The sequence below is a fragment of the Thunnus thynnus genome, chromosome 11 (assembly GCF_963924715.1).
Source record: "Thunnus thynnus chromosome 11, fThuThy2.1, whole genome shotgun sequence".
NCBI lineage: Eukaryota > Metazoa > Chordata > Actinopteri > Scombriformes > Scombridae > Thunnus > Thunnus thynnus.
The window spans coordinates 22,475,775-22,501,660 of record NC_089527.1 but is presented as its reverse complement, the minus strand read 5'-3'; the positions used below and the strand labels follow the sequence as shown (position 1 = coordinate 22,501,660).

The window sequence follows — 25,886 nt, the reverse complement described above, 5'->3', positions numbered from 1 at the left end:
GTTGCATACAGTCAATCATGATGGACCACTGATTCATTTGTAGCACAACAGCAGACCCTGACTTCATGTTTCCTTATGTAAGAACGATTCCACACTGTGAGGTAAACTGATTTAAAATTTGGGGAAAAGACATCTCTGGTTTTGGATCAGTCTGCTCTGTGTTGGCAAATAACCTGACTTTAGGTATTGGAATCTGTATCGAGAGAGAGAAAAAGTTGGATCAGTGCATCCAGGAAACAGGATGTTATCCAAATCCAAATACACAACACTAGATTGATAACTTCAGGTATAACAGGTTCACTGAGTACAAAGAAAACAGATTTTAGGAAGCATCACAACATCATAATCACAGTACACTGCCGTACTATCATATTATTGTATTAACGTCATTTTTTTATGTTTCTTTTTTTCATTCAACAGTATCTTATAGATCCTCTCCAGACAGGTATTAAGACATAAAAAATACTCAAACTCTGCATATACATCATTCTGCACAGTGAAGCTCAAACACCCAGCTGAAGGAACAAGAAGAAAAATACATTCTTGAGTGGAGGAGGGACTTTAAAATATACAATTAAATATATTTTTCATAGTCAATGGAAAGATGCTGTCCAAACGTCTAGTGGGAATTATTACGCTCTAAGGTGGACTCACATATCCCATAATGCATCATAAAATGTGGTGTTCAATTAATGGCTACTAACTGAGAACAAGCTGCAGTAATGGGCTGTGCACAAACAGGGAGAAAAACTGTCTGCACAGTGCATGCTGGGAGAAAGAAATGACCTGAGTGGAGTCTGAAACATTTTTTATTATTATTATGTCTACATAGACGTCTAAATATATAGTGAGTAGTGAATGAGTTAATGTTTTTAAATCCAGACTTCCTTTGCTTATGAATCCCTCCCAGGAAAAAAAACAACAACAACAAAAACATGCAAATTCAAAATGCATTGTCATTAAGCCCACAGCAAAGCAGCTCCCATTGAGGACACAGTTTCACACACACTTGACAGACTGAGGAACAACATTTGCATATTTTAGAGCTTGGCTGATGTCCTTCCTTTGCAGCCAGAGTGGCTGGTGAGGAGGATTTGAGCTACCAAACAGCCATATTAGCAGATCGATAGGATCCATTTAATGTGATCGTTAGAAAAGGTTATGAGAGTGTAAGAGAACACGTCTCTATTACTGGGCCCTGACACGTTCTGCATTGTAGCAGCTAAATGCTACAGAGCATGCACAGGCCACATGCAAATAAACCAAAAATGTGCAATTGCATAAATGAACATGAATCAAATCTACAAAATGCAAATACATGCACAGATACATAAACACACAATGCACTTTGGAAGTGAAGGCGCAAGAAATCTGTGCATTTCAATACATTTAATTTATGGGCACCACAATAAGGAGAACAACGAGTACAAAAAGAGGAAAACAATAGCACTACTGTTCATAGGCAAATAATGGATAAAGGCTGACATCGTGTAGTTGTTGGCCTATAGTCTGTGCTGGTGTGGACAGATACAGTCAGTGCTGTGATGCCATCTAGTGGCTAAAGAAAAATGTTCATCACAGCCAACTGAAGGAGTCTGTGTGCAAATACAAAATAGTGAAACAATAAAAGAAGGACTTCAATTTAAACTCTGGGATTGTTTGTTGTTTTTACTGGTTTTAAGATCCATAGGAGCTGATCAGTGACGTCATCATCGTCTAATAAAGTATCTCTTCTCCAACATGGCTGGTTGTAACCACTGCAAACAGTCAAACGAAAACATCCATCTGAAAAGCAGGATAATACTGTTCCACTGTGGCTTATTACTTTCTTTGGACAGTATATTTACTGTATATAAACACAGCAAACCAACAGTTAACCCTTTTCTAATATGAAGAATAAAACGGGCCTGTGTACATTCATATGGATTAAAACAACTAATATTACAACCCCAAATTATGAATATAATAAGAATACAATAAGTGATAATTAAGACTACAAATACAGCCACACTTGCAGCAGATTTGAGCTCAGCGTGCTAACATTTGATAATTAACACTAAACACAAAGTACAGCTGAGGTGTTGGGAATTATCTGATAATTGATCTTAAACCAAAGGGGAAAATACAAATTTTGAATGTCACAGTGGCACTAGAGGAAGAGTCAGAGATCACTAGACTACAAAAAAAAAATCACCCTCAGGGAAGCATGAATGTTGGTACAGAATTTCATGGCAACCAATTTAATGTGTCAATATTTATTTATTTATTTATTTGAATATGTACACATACTGTTTATCCGAATGATGTATTCTTCATGTCAGGGATGGTCACATACGGATGCTTTTAACACGTCATTGATCAAATCTCTGTTATATCTTCTGTTACCTCCCCGGCTGTGTGCCAATAAGCCAATAAACCATGCAGCTTGAATTCCACAGTGCTGATTATTTTTCATCTTTCTTTATTGATCAGGAAGAGAAAAAACTCTTGAAAACACTTGAATTAAAAGTACTTGATTTCAACAGCTTCCAAAGCACTGTTCAGTGTGTGCAGACACCTGTTCATTTATCGCTGAGTTCACATTGTTTTACGTTATACAACCAAATAACAATTATAACATGATATTAACACACAAACAGGTTTATAAAAATACATAAGAGAGAAAAATAAGCTTATATAAAACAACATCTATATCTAAATATAAATGAAAGGCAATAAGAGGGATAAAATCTATACAGTCTTTGCCTAAATCAGTGTGGATAGTAACAGTTACTGACCTATAGATGGCATAAGAAAGCTAAAGGTTAACTTTAGCGCTGAATACTGGCCCTAAAGTCTGAGAAGAGGTTTTAAAAAAAATAAGCCAGCAAGGTTTTAAACATGTCTTAACACACTCTAGAAAAAGAGGATAATGAAACACATCATACAGCATTTAAAGGAGATTAGTTGAACCCTGAATACTTACAGTACTGTAAGTCTCTAATAGAAGTAGGAAGATTTTTCCAAACTGGCAACACATACAGTTAATGTTTCATGTTGAGGAAGCAGCAAGAAGTTTGCAAAATCTTGTTTTAATCTCTTGTCTTTGCTTTCTTTTTTTAAGACATATCTGTCAGTGTGTCCGTCCAAGACATCGGTGAGCAGCTCCAAAAGGAAAGCGACAGTTGAGGAAGTGCGCTGAACAATGAATGTACATTTTCCATTTCAGACGATTTGACGGAGCATTTGATGGGAGCAGAGCGAGACTGGTTTGTACTCAGATCATGAACGACTGAGTTTGTTTGTACTTCTTGAGCTGCGGAGAGCAGAGAGACATACAATGAATCCTTTCCTTCAATTAGCTACAGACCTGTGTTATCAGCAACTTATCACCAACATTTAATTTCAACCCAGATTCATGGCAGCAAGCAAAACAAGCCCTGGCATGATAACAAACTGCTTTGATCACTCACATTGCGGGTGGGAGGAGGAGGAGGAGGGTTGTAGGACTTTGCGCTGAAAGACAAAGAGCGCCAGTTCAGTCTAAGGTCAGTACCAGTCGATAACACATGACTGCAGACAAAACAAGAGTGAGCACTCACTTTTTCGTTTTCTTTCCTTCTGGATGAAGACATAAAAAAGAGGCAAAAGATCAAGAGCAGCAGGTTAATATTTTTCATTATCACAATCATGCAAGGTAGTTGTGGGTGAAACTTAATTTCTCAATTTAAAGCAGCCATAATTGATTTTTTGGGCGATTTGGAGGCAGTTCAATGATCTGTGAACACAATACTGACATATTATCACCTAAAAAGTTGCTGTGGTGAAAATGTTAGAAAGTATATGCACATCCAACACAAAGAATGCCTCTAACCAGCCGACAAATGTAAACCCTGTTTTTGTTCTGTTACTGTGTCAGTAATAAAAACATTCAGGGGCCATTCAAGATAACGAGTACTTTTACATTTAACACTTTAAGTACTGTTGCTACATTTTGCAGATGATACTTGCAGGACTTTCATTTTTACATTGTGGTATTCATACACATACTTAAAGGTACCCTGTGGAGTTTTCTTGTAAACAAACAAAAGTTATATTTCTGTGTTTCTGTGTTAATCAACAGAAACACATTGGGCCTCATGCAAGAAACACCCGAACAAACAGATTAATTCTCAAGAGGAACGTATGAGTGATTTAAGAGCATTTGTGGCATTCATCATTTTTCTTGTACTTGAAGATTTCTCTTCGATACAAACAAAATTTACAAGTGATCCAGATCTGTCATACAAGTCCTGAACAGGTAGTCTCTGCCTCTCTTCACAAGGGGAGAAAAACTTGATTGATTTACAATTATAATGTCTTAATCTGAATGAATTTGGAGTTTAAATATGATACCAAAGTCAACTAAAATAAAATATAAATAAAATGAATGCAAAATTAATATTCTGTTCACCATATCATTATCGTCATGGCTGACAATTTACCAAGAGGGTTTTTAGACTTTATGACTTTTATTGGAAAAATTCTACATTTCAGTAGTTGTTGGAAACTTCTCTCACTCCGACAGCTGTCTCTGTGTCTCTCTGCAGGTTTCTGTCCAGTGTTTTCTTATGATGCTGCAGGTGAGAGTGTAACATCATCTACTGTCATATTCTCTCTCTGTGACTGTCACATGACTGCCTCTCATATTAGTCAGCGCTTTGCTTTAGAAAAATGTTTTTTAGCATCTAACCTACAACAAAGCATTCCCTCTGTGCCGTTGTATTCATATTTTCTAATTGTTTCAGATTCCCTATTACTGACACTCCTAACCTTACCTTGAAGCTCTGCAGTGTGAAATTCTTGTTTTTACTCTTGTTTTACTCTTGTTTTAACATCTAGAGACGTTATTACATTATTAAAGAAATGTTCTTAATTCCCAACACCAATTCTATCTTATGTTTCACAAGATGCATCTTCAATCCTTGACAAACAAAAGATGGTAACCGTAAATCAAAACTGCTTACACATCTGGTTGTCATATTCATCATGGTCACATAATAGAAACGCACATTGAGAAACAGCTCAAAATTTCGATTCAGGCAATGTTTTTTGTATCAGCAGGGTAAATTAGAGGCTGAGATTTACGGATACGACTTCACAAACTACTCACTCTTGCAGCAGCCTCGACGTCGGCAGACACACACACAGACGCAGCAGAAGATGATGAGCGTCAGAAAACCTACAGCACCTGCTATCAGAATCGTCATATTCAAAGGATCTGGAAGAAGGCAGAGAGAGTTTTTGCTCAGTGTTCGGTCAGAAGAGCGCGACATATAAGCACCAATGAGCTGTTTTACCAAAAACACTTACAATCAATGACTTTAAGTTGTTGTGCCACACAGCTCTTGGGTGCCCCAACACTGTTGGAGGACTCGCAGCGGTACATCCCTGTATCCGCTTTGGACACGCTTTTAAAATTCTGCTCCAGACAAAAACAAAGTGTGAGAGGAGGTGTGGAGAGCAACAGCTGTGTTTCTGCACATGTTTATTACTGTGTCCATATATGAGTTAGTGTGTCTTCTTGTGTGTGCACCTGTTGTACATGAGTATTTACATACGCTACATGCGTGTATTAGTGTGTACTCACCAGTGTGCCTTTGTGTGTGTCGATGCTGTATGGAGTGTCTGCTGTTGCCGTCAGGGCCTTGTTGTCTTTGTACCACTGGTAGGTGGCAGGCGGCACGCTGAGCTTGTCTTTACAGAGGAGGTCCAGGCCCAAGCCAACAAACACAGAGCTCGGGACCTCACAGGACGGGACGTGAGGCGGCACTAAGGCAGCAGAGAGGAAAGACAGAAATATGTAAGAATACTGCATTTGTAATTTTTTGGGCAAATCTTCCTAAAACAATGAAAAAAGTACTTTTCTTGATGTATTTTACTGTTTGGTAGTTGTGAAGGACAGATTATCCATATGCCAAATCAATGAATTGATCTGACAAAAGTAATAATCTTATTGAATCTCTCTGTCTTCAGCGATAATCAATACATCACAGTTGAATTGGATTGAAACTACTCCCACACCTCCCAGGATTAAAGAACTAAAACTGGTACTGTCACTGCTATTTGACTGTTTAATTGAAGTCTACACTTTTCATATCACATCATGCAGTGAAATAATGAAAACAAATAAGAAAGAATTGAGACGGAAAAATAATTGTCGCTCTTGAACAGAATCGCAATCTTGAAGTAGAAGTGGACGAAATGGATAAAATTCTCTATCTCTGTATACATCATTTAATATTGCAATATATATATTAACATTTTCTGAAAAAACAATTACCAGATCAGATGGGAATGCCTGCTTTGGCTAATCAAGCAAATTAAATACCCACAGTGCTTAATTACACTGATTCAGAAATCATTTGAAAAAAACAATATTGCTATAAAATAGTCCTGCTCATTGATTTGCAACATGGCCAAATACAAATTGATGGCTACCACAAATGGTACGTCAAAATCTCTGACAGTAGTGAAATTCACATTCACACCTACAAACAATCTCCAATCAAGTCTCCAGTCAACCTAATCTCCATATATTTGGACTGTGGGAAGAAACTGGAGCCACTACAGGAAACCTTCACACTGGATTCACACACGGGAACATTTTGAGGAAACGATGCTGAACACTGAGCCGACATGTTGACAATATCAGATACCTTTCTAGCTAATAACCTTTATTGTTTATCTCTTCCCTCAGTCCCTAGCATGACAATTAAATGCAGAAAACTCAATTACTGGTTTTGAAAAGGCAACAGGGTAACATGCTTTTTTTTGTTGTCAGTTGCCTAGCAACGGGGATGTCACAAGTGAAACCATTTAAATAGATTCAGCGCATGTCTCACAAAGACACACACTCATATGCATATTTACACATTCACACAATCACATACCGAGCACATTGAGGGTTACAGTCGTCTCTCCCAGGTTGACGTGGTCCTCGCTGGCCGTCACCTCACAACGATACTCCCCCGAGTCTTTCTGTGTGACAGAGTGTATCGTCAGTGTCGCTCCCTCTATCTTGGCCCGTCCAGTGTAAGACCCTACAGTGGAGGGAACAAGGTCATGAAAAGACGATAAGGGATCGAGGGTGCTTAACCAAAGGCTAAAAGGGAGTGAATTGAAGGCAGTAAGGATGAAAGAATGATGGCAAGAGAGGCGGCAAAATAGCAGCTTTTTTAGTTTAGAGAAGCTGAAGGATTGAACGCCTGTGACTCACCGGTAAATTTGTGATCAAAGTACACAAATGTCACCCCCTTCCCTTTCTTCTTCCACTCGATTCGAGGGTTCTGATCTTTCTCTGTCTTGAACTCACAGGACAGCACAGCGTCTGGAGGACAGAAAACAAAGCAGCAGAGCAGCTTTTGTTAAAAAGGGAAGATATTACAACAAGATATCAATCAGTAGAATATATAGTGTAAACTTGTTTTCATTGCAGGTACTCTGTCCCATCATTTCTTGTTAAATGTGTTGTTGTTTTTTGTCACAAGTGTGTGCTGTTGAAACTGATCAGCACTAAGTAATGTTGCTGATATACTAGTTTAATGTACCGTCTACTGTGGTGTGACTCCTGTTATTATGTATTATTTTTCACGTTTGTATCACATGATGAGATATCTGCTGTTCTTCCTTTGTCTTAGTTGATTTTCCAAGAAAATATTCAGATATATACATGATTTAACCTGTAATTACATATGTATGTTTTAAATCTATATATATATTTTTAAAGAATAGTTTTGCATTAATTTTTGTGTTGATTTAACTGATTTTACAGGTTTCATTTTGGGACAGAAAGACACAGAAACAGAAGAGCAGATATCAAGTATAAGATCCCACTTCCTGTCTCAACTTGGCTGTCAAGGTGTTCCTGATTGTGCATATTAATATAATTTTTGTAAGTAATAATGACTGGGAGTAAGTGAAGTACCAGATATGTCTGTCTGATGTTTTTCTTTTCTTTTTTTTTCTTTCAGTCATATTTTACCCAAATATATTTAATTCATTTCCTCTTTTCCTCTCATTTGTAACTGGATGACAAAATTAATTTGAAATATCTTTAATCAGAATGAGTCTTTGGATCACTGAAGGAAGATAAAAATGATAAAAAAAAGAGCAAAAACTCACATCACATAAAAAGACCCTGTTCTCTAAAAAGTTGTTGTCATTTTAAAGAAAGGTAAATAATTAAAAGGTGAAAAATATGACAGGTATGTACAGAATATAACAGCTCACCTGTGTGCTCGTGGACCTCCACTTTGGGTTTACTGCTGCTCACTGTCACTGACAGACAGGCAGGACCTGCAGGGGTCAGATGATTCATCAACTATTATAAATTGTTGGAATGTTTTTACTGTCAGGTCATCAGGTAAAGCAACCTTAAAACCTTTTTCTGGTCATATATATCTCTAATTTTCAAAGAGGAGAAAGCTGTCGATGTTCAGATTAAGCATGCTGGGGTTTTTATTTTAATTACGATCAGAGAGACCAGAAACACAACAGACATAAAAACAGAATAGAAAAGTACACAAGATTGATCACAGCCTACACATACGATTCATGCATTCACAAGAAATTGCAAACACATCCTCACTGTAGAAAAGTCAGTTTTCCACAACATAATATGTAGGCTACCAGTGCATTTTAGCTTTCATTTTTTGTGGTTGCACACACACACACACACACACACACACACACACACACACACACACACACACACACACACACAGCATACAGAGTGTGTAGCTACATCCTGGTGGTGCCAGGAGCGGTGGTGCGAAGGAATGCAGGTGATGGATGGCTTTCGGACAAGCTTTATCCCAACCTGATAACCTCCCTTGGTGATCTTTCTATTCAGGAGGCGCACACACACACACACACACACACACACACACACACACTCTCAGAGCAGACACTGTCACAACGACACAACATTTACATTACAGTATCCTCACAAAAATGCATGGAAGTAGCATAGAAGTATTTAAAAATGCTGTATGTACAATGTAAAAAAAAAACATTAATAGTGATTAACCGTTCAAAATGTATCTTTTGAGTATAAAAACAAGGTTAAAGGGTGGCAGTAGGAAGTGAGTGGCTAGAAGTGTCCTACACAGAAAACAATAGCTGCAGTCAGCTTAAATTCATGTCAATTATAATGGAATCCAAAGGCAACAAGTTTTTCAAAGCAGTTTAAATCAAAAGTTTTACCAAAATATGGTGGAATACATTACTTTCAGCAGAGGGAGTTTCAAAGAGGGTGAAAAGGCTTTGATTGCACACAGATTGTTAGCAGAGATGTGGATTATGTTGCTGGAGTGAATTAGGAAGGTTTTTAGAGATGTTACTCAACTTTCTTCTGCTGTGAAAACATGAATCTGCCATAAATCCATTGTCACTGACTTTTATTCAAGCTGACCACAGTTGTCGGTGTGTGTCGTGTGTGTGTGCTGCACACATGCATGGAAAGCATGCGTTTCTTATGCAGACAAAGCTGCTCTTTATGACAGTAACCTTACTCCGCTCAGCTGGCACAACACACACACACACACACAAACATACACACAGACTTATATATTACACACTTGTGAGGATCTACACTGATTGAACCTTTAACACCGAGCCCTCTGCACAGTGTGCTTGACGTTGACCCTCAACCTTAACCTAAACATGATTCTGACTTTAACACTTAACTTCAATTCTTGCCATGAACTAATATTAACCTACATAAACATGAAATATTTCAGACTATATCCAATGTATTTCAACATAAATTTTATACAAAATGGCTAATTCATGTGTGATATCTGATATTATCCATAACATTTGTTATTTATATTTCAAATGCAAGTCCACAATGCATTTTTAGTGTTTTTAAGTATTTTTGGAATGCATTTTGCCCGAAGTACTCCAAACACATGTACTTTAGCTTTTTCTGTAGCTTAGTAGGGTGAGGATATCAATCTTTTCATCTCTGTGAGGACATTTGGTCCTCATGAGTAAATAAGAGAGAGATCAAAAGATACACACACACACACACACACACACACACACACACACACACACACACGATCATGAACATAGAGCATGTTGTTTAGAGACCAAGCCTCTGGTCCTTTAAAATTCCCACAACAACTTCAAATGCATTCTCCCAGATAGCAAGTGTGCGTTTTCATCTCAGTCCAATTAGCAGCAGGGTCAGTCGGAGGCTATCTTCAAACTGAAACGGTGCGATCTCAAACTTCTCCGTGATGTGTCCCATCAGTCAGTGGATCTCGGGTTCAAACGGCATCACAGCGGGTTAAAATGTAAACATGAAGCCCAACCACTCCCTCCCTGCACAATATCAGCCCCCGCAGTCCCTGAACACATCACACCTCCTCCCCTTAGCGTGCACGAGCCAATGATCAATGAAACGTTATAACAAGGCCGGTAATCTTCTTCATATTGAAAGAATAAGGAGTTAGAAGTTAGTCGGGCTAAATCTCGCACTAGGCCTCTTAAAAACCACCAAGTCGTTTAAAACATAAACCTCTTTCATCGAAAAACAATTAACTGGGTAATTAGACTTATCCTGCGTTTCTATCCATCTCCTTTGATAGTTTGGTTATTTATCTGTTTCTTCTCACTCAAAAGTTCCTACTTTTCTGAAACGAAGACACTCAAATGAACAAAACAGAACCAAATTTGTTTCAAGTAAAATTAAAAAAACAATAGGCTAGAATCCCTTGTGGAAAAGTAGGTTTATCTAGCCTATTAAAACATCACACCACACTGTGAAAATATAACATAAGCTCCGCATATGTAACAAAACTACAAATCTTAAATTGGCATATAGGCCTATAAGCTTGCACGCGCTATTGAATAACATGTAGCCTACTTCTTCCTCAGAAAAGTTCCAGCAATAGGTTTATTATGGTGTGTAACACTACACTTTATATTCCGTCATTAAACCGTTAGAAAATTGCTTCATAAAGTCTCTAAAACCGGGAAAAACAAACTCACTGTGCAACAATGTGATGAGAAGAAGCAGCGCCAGCATCTTCATGGTCTTCATGTTCAGTTCAGATCCGTCCTGAGCTCTGTGGGTGTCCGTTGAGTCTGGATGAAATCAGTTTTACTCCAAAACTCTCTGCAGCCCCCTCAACTTTCATCTGCTGCATGCGCGCGGTCTCGTGAACAAATGACGGGGAGCGCGTGCAGGAGGCGTTCAGAGGCTGGAGACCCCCTGTCCTGTCAGCAGGCAGAGCAAACAGGGAAATATGCTCTCCTATTTTGACATGGTTATGTTCTTTGATCTGCCCTGTTTGTACTGATAGTAGGTCTGTCTCATATGATATGAGTATGGTCAAACCTTTTAATTTTTTTTCTCTGATATGATGAGGAAGAAGACACTGCAGCTAAAATATGCCAGGGATGACACAGAAAAGGCAAAATTTCAATTGTGGTCCTTGGTGCAAAGAAAGCAAAGATGGAAGAGTCCAGCTGTAAAGGAAGTATCACAGTACCATCAAACCTGCGGTGAAACCAAACTAAACTTCATTTACTACAAATATTATTTAAAGATTCCCTCCAGACATGTACAATAAAAAAAAAAACTTTGCTTGGAATTATATTGTGTGTCTAAACAGGTTTTCCACAAAAAAAGCACTAGCCCCTTAAAATCCTTTAAATTATATCTCCTCCTTCTCCCTCATTGAAAAACCCAGAATCTATGAATATGCGAATATATTTCAAGATGTCTTCTACTTCGCTGTCAAGTCCATTCTCAGTATTTGTGCACTGGAGGCTTCAAGTTTCCACATCAGTCTTGTGTAAATTGTATACTGGACCATGATCAGCCACCAAACTAGTTGTGATGTCACAAATCATGCTTGTAGGCTGACCCCTTGGCAGATTTTCAATGAGCACATACAAACTTTCTACTTTCAACAGATGAAAGTAAAAACAGCCTTCTAGTGTCAAACTTTGCACATACATCATTCTGCACGGTGAAGCTAAAACATCACAGTGAGATAATAAGAAAAACATTAGTGGAGGGGAACTTAAAGTTCAGCTTCGAGGTTCTTGTGCTTTACTTCAGTATTTGCATTAAATGCTACTTTATAATTAAACTCTGCTACACTTCAGAGGAAAAGTAATTTGTAGATTAAAATTTACCAACAGAAATATATGTTTTTAAAATATGACATCCTATTCTCAAATTACTAGTAGGAGAATATATAAATTAGGCAAAACGAGCTCTATCTGGACCAGCTGCAATGTTAAAATGCTAAAATATTAATGCATCAATAATAGTATGTAATATGTAATAATATATTACAGAAGCAGTCATTCTGTATATGAGTACTTTTACTTTTTATATTAAGTACATTTTGCTATTAAAACTAAAATTGTGAATGCAGGACTTTTATTTGTATTAGCGTATATTACAGTGTGGTATTGGCAGTATTGATACTTTCACTTAAATATTTTTACTTCTTCCACCACTGCATCAAACCAACACAAAAACCTATGACACCATCAATAAAATCATATTACAAACAATATACTCAAAATTAAATAAAACTGTAGATACAAATTATAACTGGGTGGTAAGATTACACCTCCAAGTTTGACCTGTTTCTTAAAATTGCAATGGTTAGTTTTTTAATGTCAATAACAGGTACCACAGAACATAAAGATGCAAGTAGTCATATAAGTATGAGTAGGAAAATTAAACAGCTGAATGTTGCAATATAAACTCTAAAACTGTCAAATGTGGAAGGTGTTACTGTACAACCGTCAGCAGCAGCTTTACACTATACAGGATTCCTCCTCATGATAGTCAGAGACACGTCTGTGGAGAAAACTAAGTCAACTTTTTAGAAACAAATAAATACATTCTCAGATTAATCTTAGCTGCCTCACACTTTTGCATGTTTTCAGGGATTTCTGAGATTATCTCATAAAAGCATGTAATCCTCCATCTGAATATAAAATATGAACCCGAGCTTAGAGTTGTTTGGATTCCACATGTCAATGGTGATGTGTTGTAATAGGAGGTGCAGAGATGAGACAGCTGCTGGCTGAGCTACTGTGCCCTTGGATATTAAGTTTCTCACCACCAGAGCCCACACAACAGCACATTGTCACTCACTCTGGTTAATGTGCACACATGCTTACATTTGCGACCATATGCACACACAAAGACACACACACAGAGGCCATACATGCAGACACGTGTGCATAAACACACACAGGGAGAGAATCTCACAAAGTCTTTGCTGCAGCACCTGTTGACAGTCAACAATCTGCAGCTGCTCTGCTGTGAGCAGGACCCACTGATGTCATGTAACACACACACACATCTAAAACAACACTACTTACACTCACCGGCCACTTTATTAGGAACACCTGTGGAATCTACTGCAATCCAATACAACAGCTCTGCCATAAATTCTGCATTTAAATTTTCAGTTTTTGTTGTCACTGTCAAAAAGGTGATAATTCTACTTTATGTTTATCATAGAGGTCGCAGTGGGTGGTGGTGGTGTACTGGATTGCATTATATTGAATGGTGTTCCTAATATTTTGCAGCTCTCATTTATGTTAATGGAGTGGACAAAATGAATGAAGTGGCCGGTGAGTCAAGAGCTCACTTTACACAAACGTTTTTTGCACTAACTTCCCCAGATAATGAGTCCTATATGAACAAAACATACAGGAAGAGCCAACTTTGAGTGCACTGAGTGATCTTCAGTGACAGGCGTGCCAGTATAAACAGCTGTCCTCCTGACTGTTTACCTCACAACGATAACCAAAAAGCTGTGGTTGGTTTGTGCTGCATAAAGCTGCACTGATAAATATCATATTAACAATGTATCAAATGATTACTTGAAATGTGTCGCTTGTGGTGATAGAGAGTACTTAAGTGTCTCTCAGCTCATCCTCAGACAGCTGCTTTGAGCAAAAGAGCTACAAAAACCTGTTGAACGCTTCCTGCCCAGCACTAAACCACAAACAGTCAAAGTTAGATGCATTTTAAAACCAAGTGTAAACAGGGTTGCTGTTTGGTGCAGCTAATGATTCACAGCTTTTGTCACTATCACTGATTAAGCAAACGAGCTGACTCACCATCACAAAACACTCAAAGAAGAAACACATCACAGCAGGCCTGAAGCGCTTCAACAAAACATAACGTTGTGAAACACAAACTCAATTGAAACCCATATTTCATTATCTGTGTAACATGACTGATAAATTAAAAGATTAACAGAAACATCGCACTGAAGTTAGTGATTTAACACACAAAAACACTAGTAATGTTTGGAACCAGGGTCTCGTGAAAAGGGAGGGGAGCAACCTTTTCACACTGGTGAGCGTAGAGAGCGAGATATTTGGAGATCAAAACAGAGCTAAAAGGAGAGACTCCAAATGAATGGTAATAGTGCTCCATATCTTCTGGGTATGTATTTAGCCTTTTGCTAAATAACCACATGCACGTTGTCTTCCCAGTATGACCTGAGTTTTCCTGGCCCTCCACATTCTCCACAGATTTCTAATCAGGACTCTGTCTCCAGGACGCAACTTGTGACCATGTACTTTTCGATCATAGTGTACTTTCCCTCTGGCAGCCTCTTTGTTGGCACTTTTGGTGGCAATGGAATATGCCTCTCTCATCCTGCTCTGCCACCTGGCCACATAGTCCTCATGCTTCTCTTGTCCTCCACTGACATCCAGGTTAAAGAGGAGGTCAATGGGGAGTCTGGGGGACCTTCCAAAAAGAAGGAAGTAGGGTGAGTATTATGCAGTTATATGCATGGACCACCTTGGGCACAGAGGTTTTTCAGTCCAGTTTATCTTCCTCTGTCAGAGTTCTCAACATACTGAAAAGAGTTCTGTTGAACCTCTCAACCTGGCCATTACCCTCTGGATGGTAGGGACTTGTGTGAGATCCACACACTCCACTGAGCTCCTTTAACCTCCCCAAGAGTTGGTTGTTGAACTCCCTCCCCATGTCATGGTGTAGCTTGCTGGGGAAACCAAACTGGAGGATGAAGCCATTGAACAGTTTATCAGCTACAGTCTTTGCTGCTTTGTTTTTGGTGGGGTAGGCCTGTGCACAGTGTGTATAGTGGTCCATCACCACTAGGATGTACTCAAAACCCTGTTTGCAGGTTTCCAGATGGAGGAAATCAATGGACACCAGCTCAAATGGGTAGGTTGTCTTGATGTTCTCGAGTGGAGCTCTGGTTTGCTTTTGAGGTTTTTTCTTTTTCAGGCACTCACACTCTTTTGTGACAAACTGTTCCACACTGACATGCATTCTTGGCCAAAAGAACCTGTCTCTGATCAGGCCTAGCGTCCTTTCCACAGCCAAGTGTCCCATTTTTTATGCAGTTCTCTGAAGACAATTGGGTGGAATTCTTGAGGCAGGACAAGCTGATGTTTGTCTGCTGTTACCCTATACAACACTCCTTCACTGCTGATGTGGAGCTTAGGCCACTGCTTTAGAAGAACACACACATCTGGATCCTTGCTGCTCAGGTTTTTTCTGATAGGCCACTGGTTGCGAGAGATGTATATGAGATCTCGACTGATGACAGGGTCTCTCTCCTGAGCTTGTCTGAGCTGCTGGGGTGTGAGAGGAGGACCAAGGGCATGAGAGGGGGCATCCTTGACAAGACCGATTGCCTGAATACACACATTCTCCCAGGTAGGTGTTTCCCTTCCCACAGTAATTCCAGTCACTGCTGCACTGATGACTGCTGGGTGAACCTCATCGCTGCACTGGCTCATGTACCTGTCAATGTCTAGGGGCATACGTGACAGGCCATCTGCATCAGCGTTTGACTTTCCTGGTTGATATTTGATTTTAAAGTTAAAGTCTGCCAGCTCTGCAACCCAACGATGACCTGTGGCATTCAGTTTGGCTGTGGTGAGGACATAGGTGAGAGGATTGTTGTCTGTGTAGACTACAAAGGATGGGGCATAGTACAAGTAGTCTCTGAACTGCTCACAGATGGCCCACTTCATAGCCAGGAACTCCAGTTTGCCAGAGTGCATGTGGTAATTTTTCTCTGCTGGTGTGAGAGTTCTAGATCCAGATGAAATGACTGCCATCTTCCCGCCTCGCCTCTGGTAGAGTACAGCTCCTAGTCCATCCTGTGAGGTGTCACAGTGGAGAACGAAGGGTTGTGTCATATCTGGGTAGCCAAGTACGGGAGGGGAAGAGAGGCAGTCTACCAGGTGATTCAAGACAGCCTGGTGGTACTCTGTCCAGCTGATTGGAGTGCGGGAGGCCTTCTGTCCTCTGCTTTTGTTCTCTCTCTTCCTCTTCCCTTTTGCCAGTGCTGTTGATCATGGTTCTGTGGCTGGCATGTTAGAGAGAAGGGCATATAGAGGCTTTGCTACCTTGGAGAGGTCCCTGATGTATGGACGCTAATACGAGATGAAACCCAACAACTTTCTCAGTTCTCCAACAGTGGCTGGTCTCTTCTCCTTCAAGGCCTGAACACGGGCTATTTCCTTGGGGTCCACGGTATAGCCATCACCACTGACCATCTTTCCCAGGAATCGGACCTGTCTCTTGAAGAGCTCACATTTCCGTGGGGTGAGCTTCACACCATGCTGCTGATACCTCTGCAACACTGTCCTGACATGCTCCAGGTGGTCCTCAAAACTGGAACTGTGCACCAAATTGTCATCAAGATAAGGCTGACAGATAGTATCTCATAGGCCTGCCAGACATTTCTCCATACTCCTCTGGAACTCGGCAGGTGCAGAGCTGAGTCCGAACGGGATCCTAACGCACTGGTAGAGGCCTCACGGTGTAATGAAGGCAGTCAGTGGGCGGCTGTCTGGATCCAGAAACCCTTGATGGTACGCCTTCCCCTGGTCAAGGACTGAAACCGGGAACTGCCACTCAGTGAGTCCAACACGTCTTGAATGCGTGGAATGAGATGACGGTCAGGCAAACTTCCACTGCAGAGCAGGTTTCTTGGTGGCTGGTAGTAAAGGGGGTTGTGTGGGAACTATTGGCAGACAAGTTGGCAGGATACACAGTTTTGACTGCCTGTAGGTGGCCCACCACAGTATGTTGGTGGAGAGTGATGGAGTGGTTGGTGATGTTGGCTATGGGTATAGTGATGATGATTTTCCCTCCATCTTCTGCCTTCACCAGGCCCTCCAAGCCCTCTTGGAGTGGATGCAGGTCGCTGACTGTGAAAAGAACCTCCTGGCCTTTGTATTTAGCTCCTAGGTGGACGAGCACTCGTATAGCCGTCACCTCATTGGCTCCAAGGATGACTCTCTTCCTCCCAGTTCTCAATACACCCACATTCTCATCCCGGTCAGGCGTCTGCATGAGCTTGATGACCATTTTTGCCACCATCCAGCTTGCAGTTCACCAAGCACTGCTTCCCTACTAGACTCACCAGCTTTTTCCTGCATGGTGACTTGATGTAGTTGATGTAGGGGTTAAGTGTAGCCATCGAGGGGTCTTTACTGGCAGACTGTTGTTGTTTGTGCTTGGCTTTGTTTACATGTATCTCCCTCCCAAGTGTCTCTCTCTCTGTCTCTGGTCAATAGTAGGACACGTGGACAGGAGCTACTGATTGTCCCCTCTCAGCAGCCCATTCCCGTTTCCCATCATTCTCAGTTTCCTGCAGCCTCTGGAGATATGGCCGGGCTCACCACAATGGAAGCAGTGGTTACACTCCTCTCCTCTCCGTGCCTCTTGACATATTTCACAGCCTCTGGGTCTCTGCCTATTCATGGGTCTGTCTTTCCTTGTAGGCTGGTAGGTGGAGGGCTGGTGGACAGGTGAATGGTAAACAGAGGACTGGTGGATGGAAGGATGGTAGGTATATGGACGGTAGGTGGACTCACCCCTTGCTGCATGGTTTGCTGTTGTTTCCATGGCTCTAAGGAACATCTGTCTCACCTCCTGGATACCAGCTTTGAGCTCCTCCATCAGCCCCTGGGTCTTTGGAGGCTTCTCACTGCTAGGTTGCTGAGGTTGAAGCTCCTTCACCTTTGCTGTCACAGGGATGGGGTCCTTCACAACAGGTGTAGGTAGGGTAGAGCTGATGAGTTCAGCCTGGACCTCACAGACTCGGGCTCCCTTCATAGCAGCATTCTTCCTCTGTTTCTGTTGCCTCTCTCCTTCCAGACTTGCAGCTTCACTGAGCTTTTCTATGAGGATTTCATCATTCACATGGATGTCATTTAGGTAGGGCCTCATTTGGAACTTGATTGCATCACAGAGGAACCCTGTATCAATGGCATGGAGGAACTTACGCTGTACCAGGTCTGGGCTGTAGTACTCCTCAGCCTCTCCCTCACTGGACTTCCACAGCATTCTCTCCTTTATCTCGATGGCCCTGAATAGGAACTGCTGTGGAGACTCTCTGGGTTCCTGGGTAATATTGGTAAGCCTGTGACATAAGTCAGTAGTGCTTTCCTCCTTGTAGTGCCCTTTTAAGATGGTTTTCAGCACTGACAGGGTTAAACCACTTTTTATTTCCAACATGTTTCATAGGTGGAGACCAGGGGTTACTGCTCTGATTACTGCCTCGACAATCTCAGCTTCAGAATATCCTTTCCAGAGACCTGAATCAATCTGATGGATGAGATTGGTGTAGGAAAGCTTATCCTTCTGACCTCCCTCTCCTATTTGTCCATTTATCTTAAACTCTCTCCAGAGAGTGACCTCTGGTATGGATAGGTAGTGTGGTGTGCTGTGCCTGACCTCTGACTGTTGATGACTGAGAGAGGCTAACTTGTCACTCAGACTGTTGATTTTCTCCTCCAGGGTCCTGTGTGCCCGATCCTGGGGGTGCTCAAACTGGAATGGCTGTTCGGCAGAGTGGTCTAAGTGACTCTGTTCAGGGGAGATGTTAGTGTCCTTCCTGTTTCTTTCTCTCACCTCATGCACATATAAGAGGAGATGTCTAAGGTACTGACAAATCTTTTCATCCCTTTCCTCCATATCCTCCAGTTTCCTCTCGACAATCTTATTGAGAGTTCTCTTTGTCTTACCCCCCTCAGCAGGAACAGAACACTTCACATAATCACATATGTTCATTAGCTGCGGTGGCTCCAACTGCCACATCTGAGCACAAATCTCGTCCATTAAATTATCCATGTTTGCTCTGTGTTCTTCTTACAGGTGTTACCCTTACAGCACTGATGGTAAGGATGATGGTGTGAAGATCTGGTTCGTCTCACTAAAAGTGGCTCTTGGTGATCTTGAACTGAAGAACTCACTCCGGGGCTGACTCGCCAAAATATGTTGCACCCACGAATCACACTGGACTCAGGATGAACATATTTGTTTTAAAAAAAAGATGGATGGTCTTATTCTGAAAGAATAAATGAAAACAAACAGTGACTTTGCTGGTCTTCAGTAGCTTCACTCTTTACTAAGTGTAACTGCCAACTGAAGAACACAGTGCCAACCAACCATTTACACACCCAGATTTGTTCTCATGCCTTTTCTCAAATCAGTTATGCTTTAAATTGCAAAGATACAAAATCAATATCATATGCATAAAATAACACACAATTGAGTGGGCAAATACACATAAATATCCTATATGTCACAAAGACAACTTTGACACAAGAGGCCCGAGATATACACTGAGAGGTATGGCACGTGTTTGCAAATCACAGCTCAAAACAACACGATTATCAGAGGGACATCTATAGAAAGCAACTTGTTAAATCTAAAGGCAGGTGGATGACAGTATCAAAGGATCAAGGTGAAACAAACCTGATTAAGTGAATCCATGTTTCTTCTGAGACACGTTGCTGTGAGCAAATAACCTTGACACACACTAAAACCCTTGATATTGATACTCGTGGTTTGATAGTCACAGTGAACATATTACTTTTTGCTGAGCAGATGCATCCTCTCCTGGCCACAGACAGAAAATATAAAGTAATTTCAGGAGTTCACCAGTCTGGCCTATAGACTGAATACATCAATACACTTCAAAATGTTTAACGAGTGGGACATTTCACTGAAAATTACATGTCAGCTATTTCAGTGGTGATAATTTGACCTTTGTCCATTTCTATTCAAGAAACATCATCTCAGTATTTTGCACACGTGTCTAGCATCTGAAACTGATAAACATTAAAATGGTATACTGATTAACTTTTATTTGTCTCTATAGTGTAAGTGTAAGATAGTTTATTGTTTTGGATATGAATAGTGAATAGTTCTTTATCTGACTTTTCTCTTTTAGTGTTTACCTCTTTGGAAATTTGTACTTTCTACCCACTAAATCATTGCAGAGTGCTTGCCAAGAGGAAGCATAAGAGAAAAAACTTTGACAAGATAAGGTAACGGTAAGGCCTCCTGCTTTATGACTTACTGAAAAAGAAAATAAATATAATGGGAGGGACTAATGCTGTTCATAAAGATTAAGAGAACCATAAGAAAAGACAGATAAACAGCAGTCACGGAGAGGAGGACGCACATGAACAGGCGATAATAACTTACAGGTATAAGAAACATTTGACAGTAAATCACTGTCTGCAGTCTCAGGTTGCTTTAAATGACCATTCTGATAATTCACCTCTTTTTCATGCAGACCAAAATGAAGACACTGGTGATTCTCTCACTGGGCCTAGCAGGTAAGGGAAATGTTTTTGAATAGTGTGTTCCATAAAAGACTTTTTTTCAGTTTTAAATGTGTCTTGCAAATTGGTTCCGTTATAATTGGACACTTCTCCATTGCTGTGGATTTTGATCTCAGCAAAATTTAAGACTGATGTCATCTCATTGCAATTTGGGCTATGAGCTTGTCACAACCATGAAGAGACCTTCTTTAGGAAAATGAAAAAACTAAAAATCTCAAGCAAATCAATAAAAAATATAAGGTAGTCATGTTTTTGTTCTTTCAAGTTCACAACATCTTCAAAGGTAAAGTTCAGCACGTAGAGATTCAGGTTAAATATGAGTTCACGGACCGAACACAATTTATAAATTAATCAAAATAGATACAATTAAAATGAGATACTTTCTTCCAACAGAAAGAAGTTAATGATTGATAAAACGTTGATTCTTGCAAAGATTCACAAAGGTCTTATCTCATATTCATGATCCTCTCCATATCAACATGATCCCAGTTGTTGCTGCATCATGAAATGATAGGTGCAGGTAAAATAATCTGCCCGATTTTGACAACAAATATTTTTATTTTCTCTTTGCAGTGGCTCTAGGACTGCCCGTGTTAGTTCCTGATGTAGTACAAAAACCTGTTTTGACTGAGGAAGAAAAGAGCCCTTTGCTGGGAGATTCGGTTCCCGTGCAGGGTCATGTCGTGGTGGAGGATCCTGCACCACAGGTCAGACTAGGCTCCATAGAGCAGCAGGAAAAAGTAGCACCAGACACAGACCAAAGTCCTCTGAATGTCCAGGTCAAAAAAGATAGCATTTTGGAACAAGAGGTTGAAGTAAAGCCAGAAGACAAGGTGGATTCAGAGCTCAAAACAGAGGAAGAAGTTAAGGTGGAGGGAGACGTTAAGGTAGATCCAAAGGCTAAAGCAGATACAGAAGTACACCTGAATCCAGAAGTTATGGCAGAGCTAGAGGTTAAAGTAAAGCCAGAAGACAAGGTGGATTCAGAGCTCAAAACAGAGGAAGAAGTTAAGATGGAGGGAGACGTTAAGGTAGATCCAAAGGCTAAAGCAGATACAGAAGTACACATGAATCCAGAGGACATGGCAGAGCTAGAGGTTAAACTAAAGCCAGAAGACAAGGTGGATCCAGAGCTCAACGTAGACCAAGATTTAAAGGTGGAATCAGAGGTTAAGGTGGAACCAGATGTTCAGTGGGAGCCTGAAGTAAAGCCGCAAGAGGTTCAAGAGGAGATTCAGATGGAGATGAACCATGACGAGGAGACTGAAACCGGTCTGGAGATTGAAGAAAGGCACATTGACATGGAGGGAAGAAACGAAATGGATGACGACAACATGTTTGAAGAGCAGCTGAGCGATACAGAGCAGGGGCTTATGGGTAGGAGCAATAATGTTTTAGATGAAAAACCAATCATGGAACTCGAACCCGAGACGAGAGAAGAGCACTTTCTGGATCAACAGGTCATGCCAGGTTCTGCTATAATGGATGAAGGGCCAGCGTTGGACATAATGGGGCAGCAGATTCAACCTTTAGGGCACTATTTCCCAAATGAAGAGGCTGTGATGGGGATGGAGCTTGCAAAACAGCGTAACTCGGACTATCTGATGATGGAGGGAGCAGGGAATGAGTTTGTCAGGGAGGAGGAGTCTCCAATGGATGGCATGCCACTGTTTGAGGAGCCAGCAATGGAAGACAGTCCTCTGCTTGACGAAGGTGTTCAGAATGGTGTGGTGCCTGAAAGAGAAAATAGGACTTTGCTGCGGCAGGAAATTGGAAACCCTGTAGAGAGAAGATCAGCAAAAGGTAACGTAAATAAATTATTATGCATGCATACACACACTGGCTTCACTTATTACAACACTCACATACCCATATGTACAGTGAAATAGTGTTCCTCTTCTCCATACTGGCTGTGGAGAGATCCCTTCCTAATGCACTTCCAATGTAAAAATAAGGTATAAAGTTTGTTGAAGCTAATATGAGGCTTGAGCAGTCTGAGTTAGACAAACTAAGTGGATATCTTCCAAAGTTAAAAAATTCCCTCTTAATATTTCCCCAAAAAAGTGTTTCTGTGCTGAGTTGCAGCTGATGAAGAGTAATACAAAGATGGACTTTGGTACTAAAAAGACTGTGGAAGGTACCGACTTGGTTCAACTAACTCACACTGCTGAAGTCTCATATTAGCTTCAACTGAACTTAAGAAGTAAGTAAAAAAAAAAAAAAAAAAAAAAGCATTTTTACACCAAACAAGGATTGTGGATTTTGTCCCCCATTGATTGCATTGGAATCACTTTAGGATCTCTGGACAACAGGAATGATTACAGGACCAAAAACGGTGTCAGTTTTCATATTGGCCTGTGAGTTTTGTTTTAAGATAGACTTGGAAAAAATGTGAGCCTGTCCTTTAAAGAGCAACAATAAGATGTTGTAATTTCCCTTTTTAGCCACAAGGCAGTGCTCTTGTCCTGGTGTGGTACTGGAGAGGAAGTGTTACCAGTTCTTCAGAGGACCAAAGAGGGCTTCAGATGCTGAGGTATTCACGCCTTCTCCACCATTCTGAGGATGCACCATGAAATCTTTATAAACTTAGACATCTTTAGGAATACACTAATCACTAATCCCACTATCACTGTGCTTTCTGTCCCCTTGCAGTACTTCTGCCAGACACTTTCCCCTGGTGGCCACCTGGCCTCCATCACAAGTCAATACATCCACAGAGAGGTGATGAACCTGATGTGGCGGCAAAACGGAGCATACACACGCTCCTGGATTGGAGGACTACGATATTTGGAGGTGTGTGTGGTATCAGGAAACGGTTGGGTCACACAGTAAATCTGTTGTTGAAAATTAATTATTATACACCCTAGCTTGACTGGTTTACATTAAATAACTGCAATAAAGGTAATAAATTACTCCTCCATCTGATTGCACCTCATTAATCTCCTGTTATCTGTCAGACTGGTCGCTTTATCTGGTTGGATGGATCCCCCTGGAGCTATGCTGATTGGCTGTCAGGGGAGCCCAATGACACAGCAAACGTGGAGGACTGTCTGGAAGTGCTGTCATTTGGTATGAGTCAGTTTGTTGTTTAAAGCTGAGCTGAAGGCACACACATATTTTTATTTATTTCTTCGACATTGAATCAAATATGAATATTGAACACATATGGGGCCACTGGATTCCTAAATGGCTGTCTGTTTGTCTTTCAGGAAATGGGAAGTTCAATGACTTCACATGCTGGGAACCTCAAGCATTCATCTGCTCCTTCCCTTATTAGTGAATATACAGTGTGCTCCTTTCCAATCTGCTTCTTTGTCTGATTTGATGTTGGATGCAGAGTTAGTTGCTTTTTTCTTTGGTTGTACAGTAAATAATATCTTGAAAAGCAAATGGAACGACACCACACAATGTCTTAAAAATCAGAACTCCTAACCATATTGTACATCATATTCAGTTATGGTGTTCTTTGTTTTATATAATAAGATAATATTTTGTAAATAAAAACAGTGCCATATTTTGTTCTTGAGGTTGTTGTGATTATTTTGTGGAAATAAGTATACTAAATTGTTCTTAATTTAAGTATTGTCAGTATACTTAAATTACTTACTTACTCATTTTTTATTTACTAATATTGTATTAATTATATATAATTAGTGCAATTTTAAATAATTGAAATACACTTTAGTGCACTTGACTGTGCTATACCATTAAGATGCAATCAAGTGTGCATAATTACAACTTTTTGTCAAACTCTGTACATACATCATTCTGAACATTGAAGCTCAAACATCCAACTGAAGGAACAAGAAGAAAAACACATTTTTGAGTGATGGGATACTTTATAATAAGCAGTAATTGTAGGTGTGTTTTTGGACCTCACTTCCTAGAGATACAAACAGTGTCGCCTGTGTGACATCAACAGAGACAAAAAAACACAGTATGCCGCTTCACACAAGACCTACCTCACCTGCTAGGCCTAGTGAGTTGAAGAGTGAGTCTGTTGCATTAGCTCCGCCTACCGTCTCAGGAGGATCAACCACGGCTGGATAAAGGAAAACGCATCACGTGTCACACATTGTGCGCCATTTGTGATTTTCCCTGGGAATGTTGCCACCAACACTCAGTTCGTAATACTCATACTACTGCAAATGCGAGGGCTTTCATCAGTGGGCCATAGGCTCAGTCACCATTGTGTTACCACATTTGGTCATAGATAGTGACTTAAAAGACATTTATTTAATTGAAATTATAGCAGACTTTTGAGTACAGTTAAATAACTGAAAATGTGGTAAGATTTAAACTTTACATTCTCTCTCAGTTAGAGCTACACTGTTGGCCGGCAGCATGAGGCCCTGCTTGGCTTTAAACGATGAGTGTTTACTAGTCAACAGTGATACAGCCATCAGTCTGTGACTGACCTCCTGCCCATCCAGGACCCATACATGGCAAGCTCACCTCACTCAACCCCCAGAGTCCAGGCATTCTGGCTTATTTTGCAGGATCAGGGAACAGTCTCTCTGTCCAAGAGAGTGATCTGCTTGGGTGCCAAAAATCTTTCATGAGAGCCCAGATTTTAGATTTCACGTTCACCTTCTGCTGCATTGTTGGCTGAATGCTTGATAATGCTCTTCTGTCAGTGTGGCATCTAGACCCATTGAATTCCAATCATCACCTGCCCTTTGAATTACAGCAGATTAGCGCCCATTAAGTGATGTATTCACACTCGGCACACGGCACATGCGACTACTGTAAAGCCTCCTGGGTCTCACATGTTGCTGTGTGTGACTGTGACTCATTTTCCACTGGCCTACACAACCTTTGCTGACCTTTGGACATGTAGGTTAGGATTACCAACTCTAAGGTGATGACTGGCAGCTCTTTATCCTTCTATTATAATTGCTGACTGCTCCACACATACATACATCCACCACCATCATATACTCACTGCTATGAATATTCAACTTTTAGGGACACAATCTTTGATGTGTGAGCCTTGCGGACTCTACATTGTTCCCCTACCAGGAAATGTGACTTTTGCTGGATTTAGAAGATCACAGTTGCATGTGGATCTCCAGTCTATTCCTGGAGAGATCTCCAATAGCTTTGCTGCACATTGCAGGGGTACAAAACAAAATCATATTTTTAGACTCAGTACATAATCAGATCTTGTTAGTCATCATCTCTAAGAGCGTATAATTATGAAAAACCGATCGTCTGCCAAACCTTTCATACAAGAATTG

General features: G+C 40.6%; 2 protein-coding genes across 6 annotated transcripts; one reads left to right on the top strand and one right to left on the bottom strand.

Moving 5' to 3' along the window:
- Nucleotides 1–1,424: 1,424 nt before the first annotated feature.
- Nucleotides 1,425–11,296, bottom strand: jam2b (junctional adhesion molecule 2b). Of its 3 annotated transcripts, none has more exons than XM_067603878.1 (10): nt 11,020–11,296; nt 8,251–8,316; nt 7,238–7,348; nt 6,912–7,061; nt 5,609–5,790; nt 5,332–5,440; nt 5,132–5,239; nt 3,582–3,597; nt 3,453–3,495; nt 2,170–3,295 (listed from the first exon to the last, which is right to left on the bottom strand). In XM_067603878.1, exons 1-10 carry the CDS (start codon nt 11,069–11,071, stop codon nt 3,257–3,259), a joined length of 876 nt encoding a protein of 291 aa, XP_067459979.1. In that variant the 5' UTR covers nt 11,072–11,296; the 3' UTR covers nt 2,170–3,256. The 3 variants fall into 3 exon arrangements, 2 of the variants coding, with proteins under 2 accessions (XP_067459979.1, XP_067459978.1); XM_067603877.1 differs by having other exon boundaries at nt 2,178–3,295; nt 3,582–3,600; nt 11,020–11,294; XR_010930647.1 differs by lacking the exon at nt 3,582–3,597 and having other exon boundaries at nt 1,425–3,295; nt 5,116–5,239; nt 11,020–11,294.
- A 9,113-nt stretch (nt 11,297–20,409) lies between these two features.
- On the top strand, nt 20,410–24,172 carry LOC137192867 (uncharacterized). 3 transcript variants are annotated; one of them, XM_067603876.1, is made up of 8 exons: nt 20,425–20,491; nt 20,598–20,640; nt 21,220–21,623; nt 21,768–22,449; nt 23,091–23,179; nt 23,299–23,439; nt 23,604–23,715; nt 23,856–24,172. In XM_067603876.1, exons 2-8 carry the CDS (start codon nt 20,604–20,606, stop codon nt 23,921–23,923), a joined length of 1,533 nt encoding a protein of 510 aa, XP_067459977.1. In that variant the 5' UTR covers nt 20,425–20,491; nt 20,598–20,603; the 3' UTR covers nt 23,924–24,172. The 3 variants fall into 3 exon arrangements, with proteins under 3 accessions (XP_067459976.1, XP_067459977.1, XP_067459975.1); XM_067603875.1 differs by having other exon boundaries at nt 20,410–20,508; nt 21,220–22,449; XM_067603874.1 differs by having other exon boundaries at nt 21,220–22,449.
- The last annotated feature ends 1,714 nt before the right edge of the window (nt 24,173–25,886 follow it).

What these genes read in the sequence shown, in the direction of transcription:
- jam2b (XM_067603877.1), bottom strand. Translation starts at nt 11,071, where the DNA reads ATGAAGACCATGAAGATGCTGGCGCTGCTTCTTCTCATCACATTGTTG. An exon ending in TCTCATCACATTGTTGCACA is followed by an intron (nt 8,317 to 11,019) that starts GTGAGTTTGTTT and finishes TGACCCCTGCAG; the next exon opens with GTCCTGCCTGTCTGTCAGTG. An exon ending in TGTAACCCTCAATGTGCTCG is followed by an intron (nt 5,791 to 6,911) that starts GTATGTGATTGT and finishes CTGCTGCCTTAG; the next exon opens with TGCCGCCTCACGTCCCGTCC.
- LOC137192867 (XM_067603875.1), top strand. Translation starts at nt 20,604, where the DNA reads ATGAAGACACTGGTGATTCTCTCACTGGGCCTAGCAG. An exon ending in TCTCTCACTGGGCCTAGCAG is followed by an intron (nt 20,641 to 21,219) that starts GTAAGGGAAATG and finishes TTCTCTTTGCAG; the next exon opens with TGGCTCTAGGACTGCCCGTG. An exon ending in AGAGGGCTTCAGATGCTGAG is followed by an intron (nt 23,180 to 23,298) that starts GTATTCACGCCT and finishes GTCCCCTTGCAG; the next exon opens with TACTTCTGCCAGACACTTTC.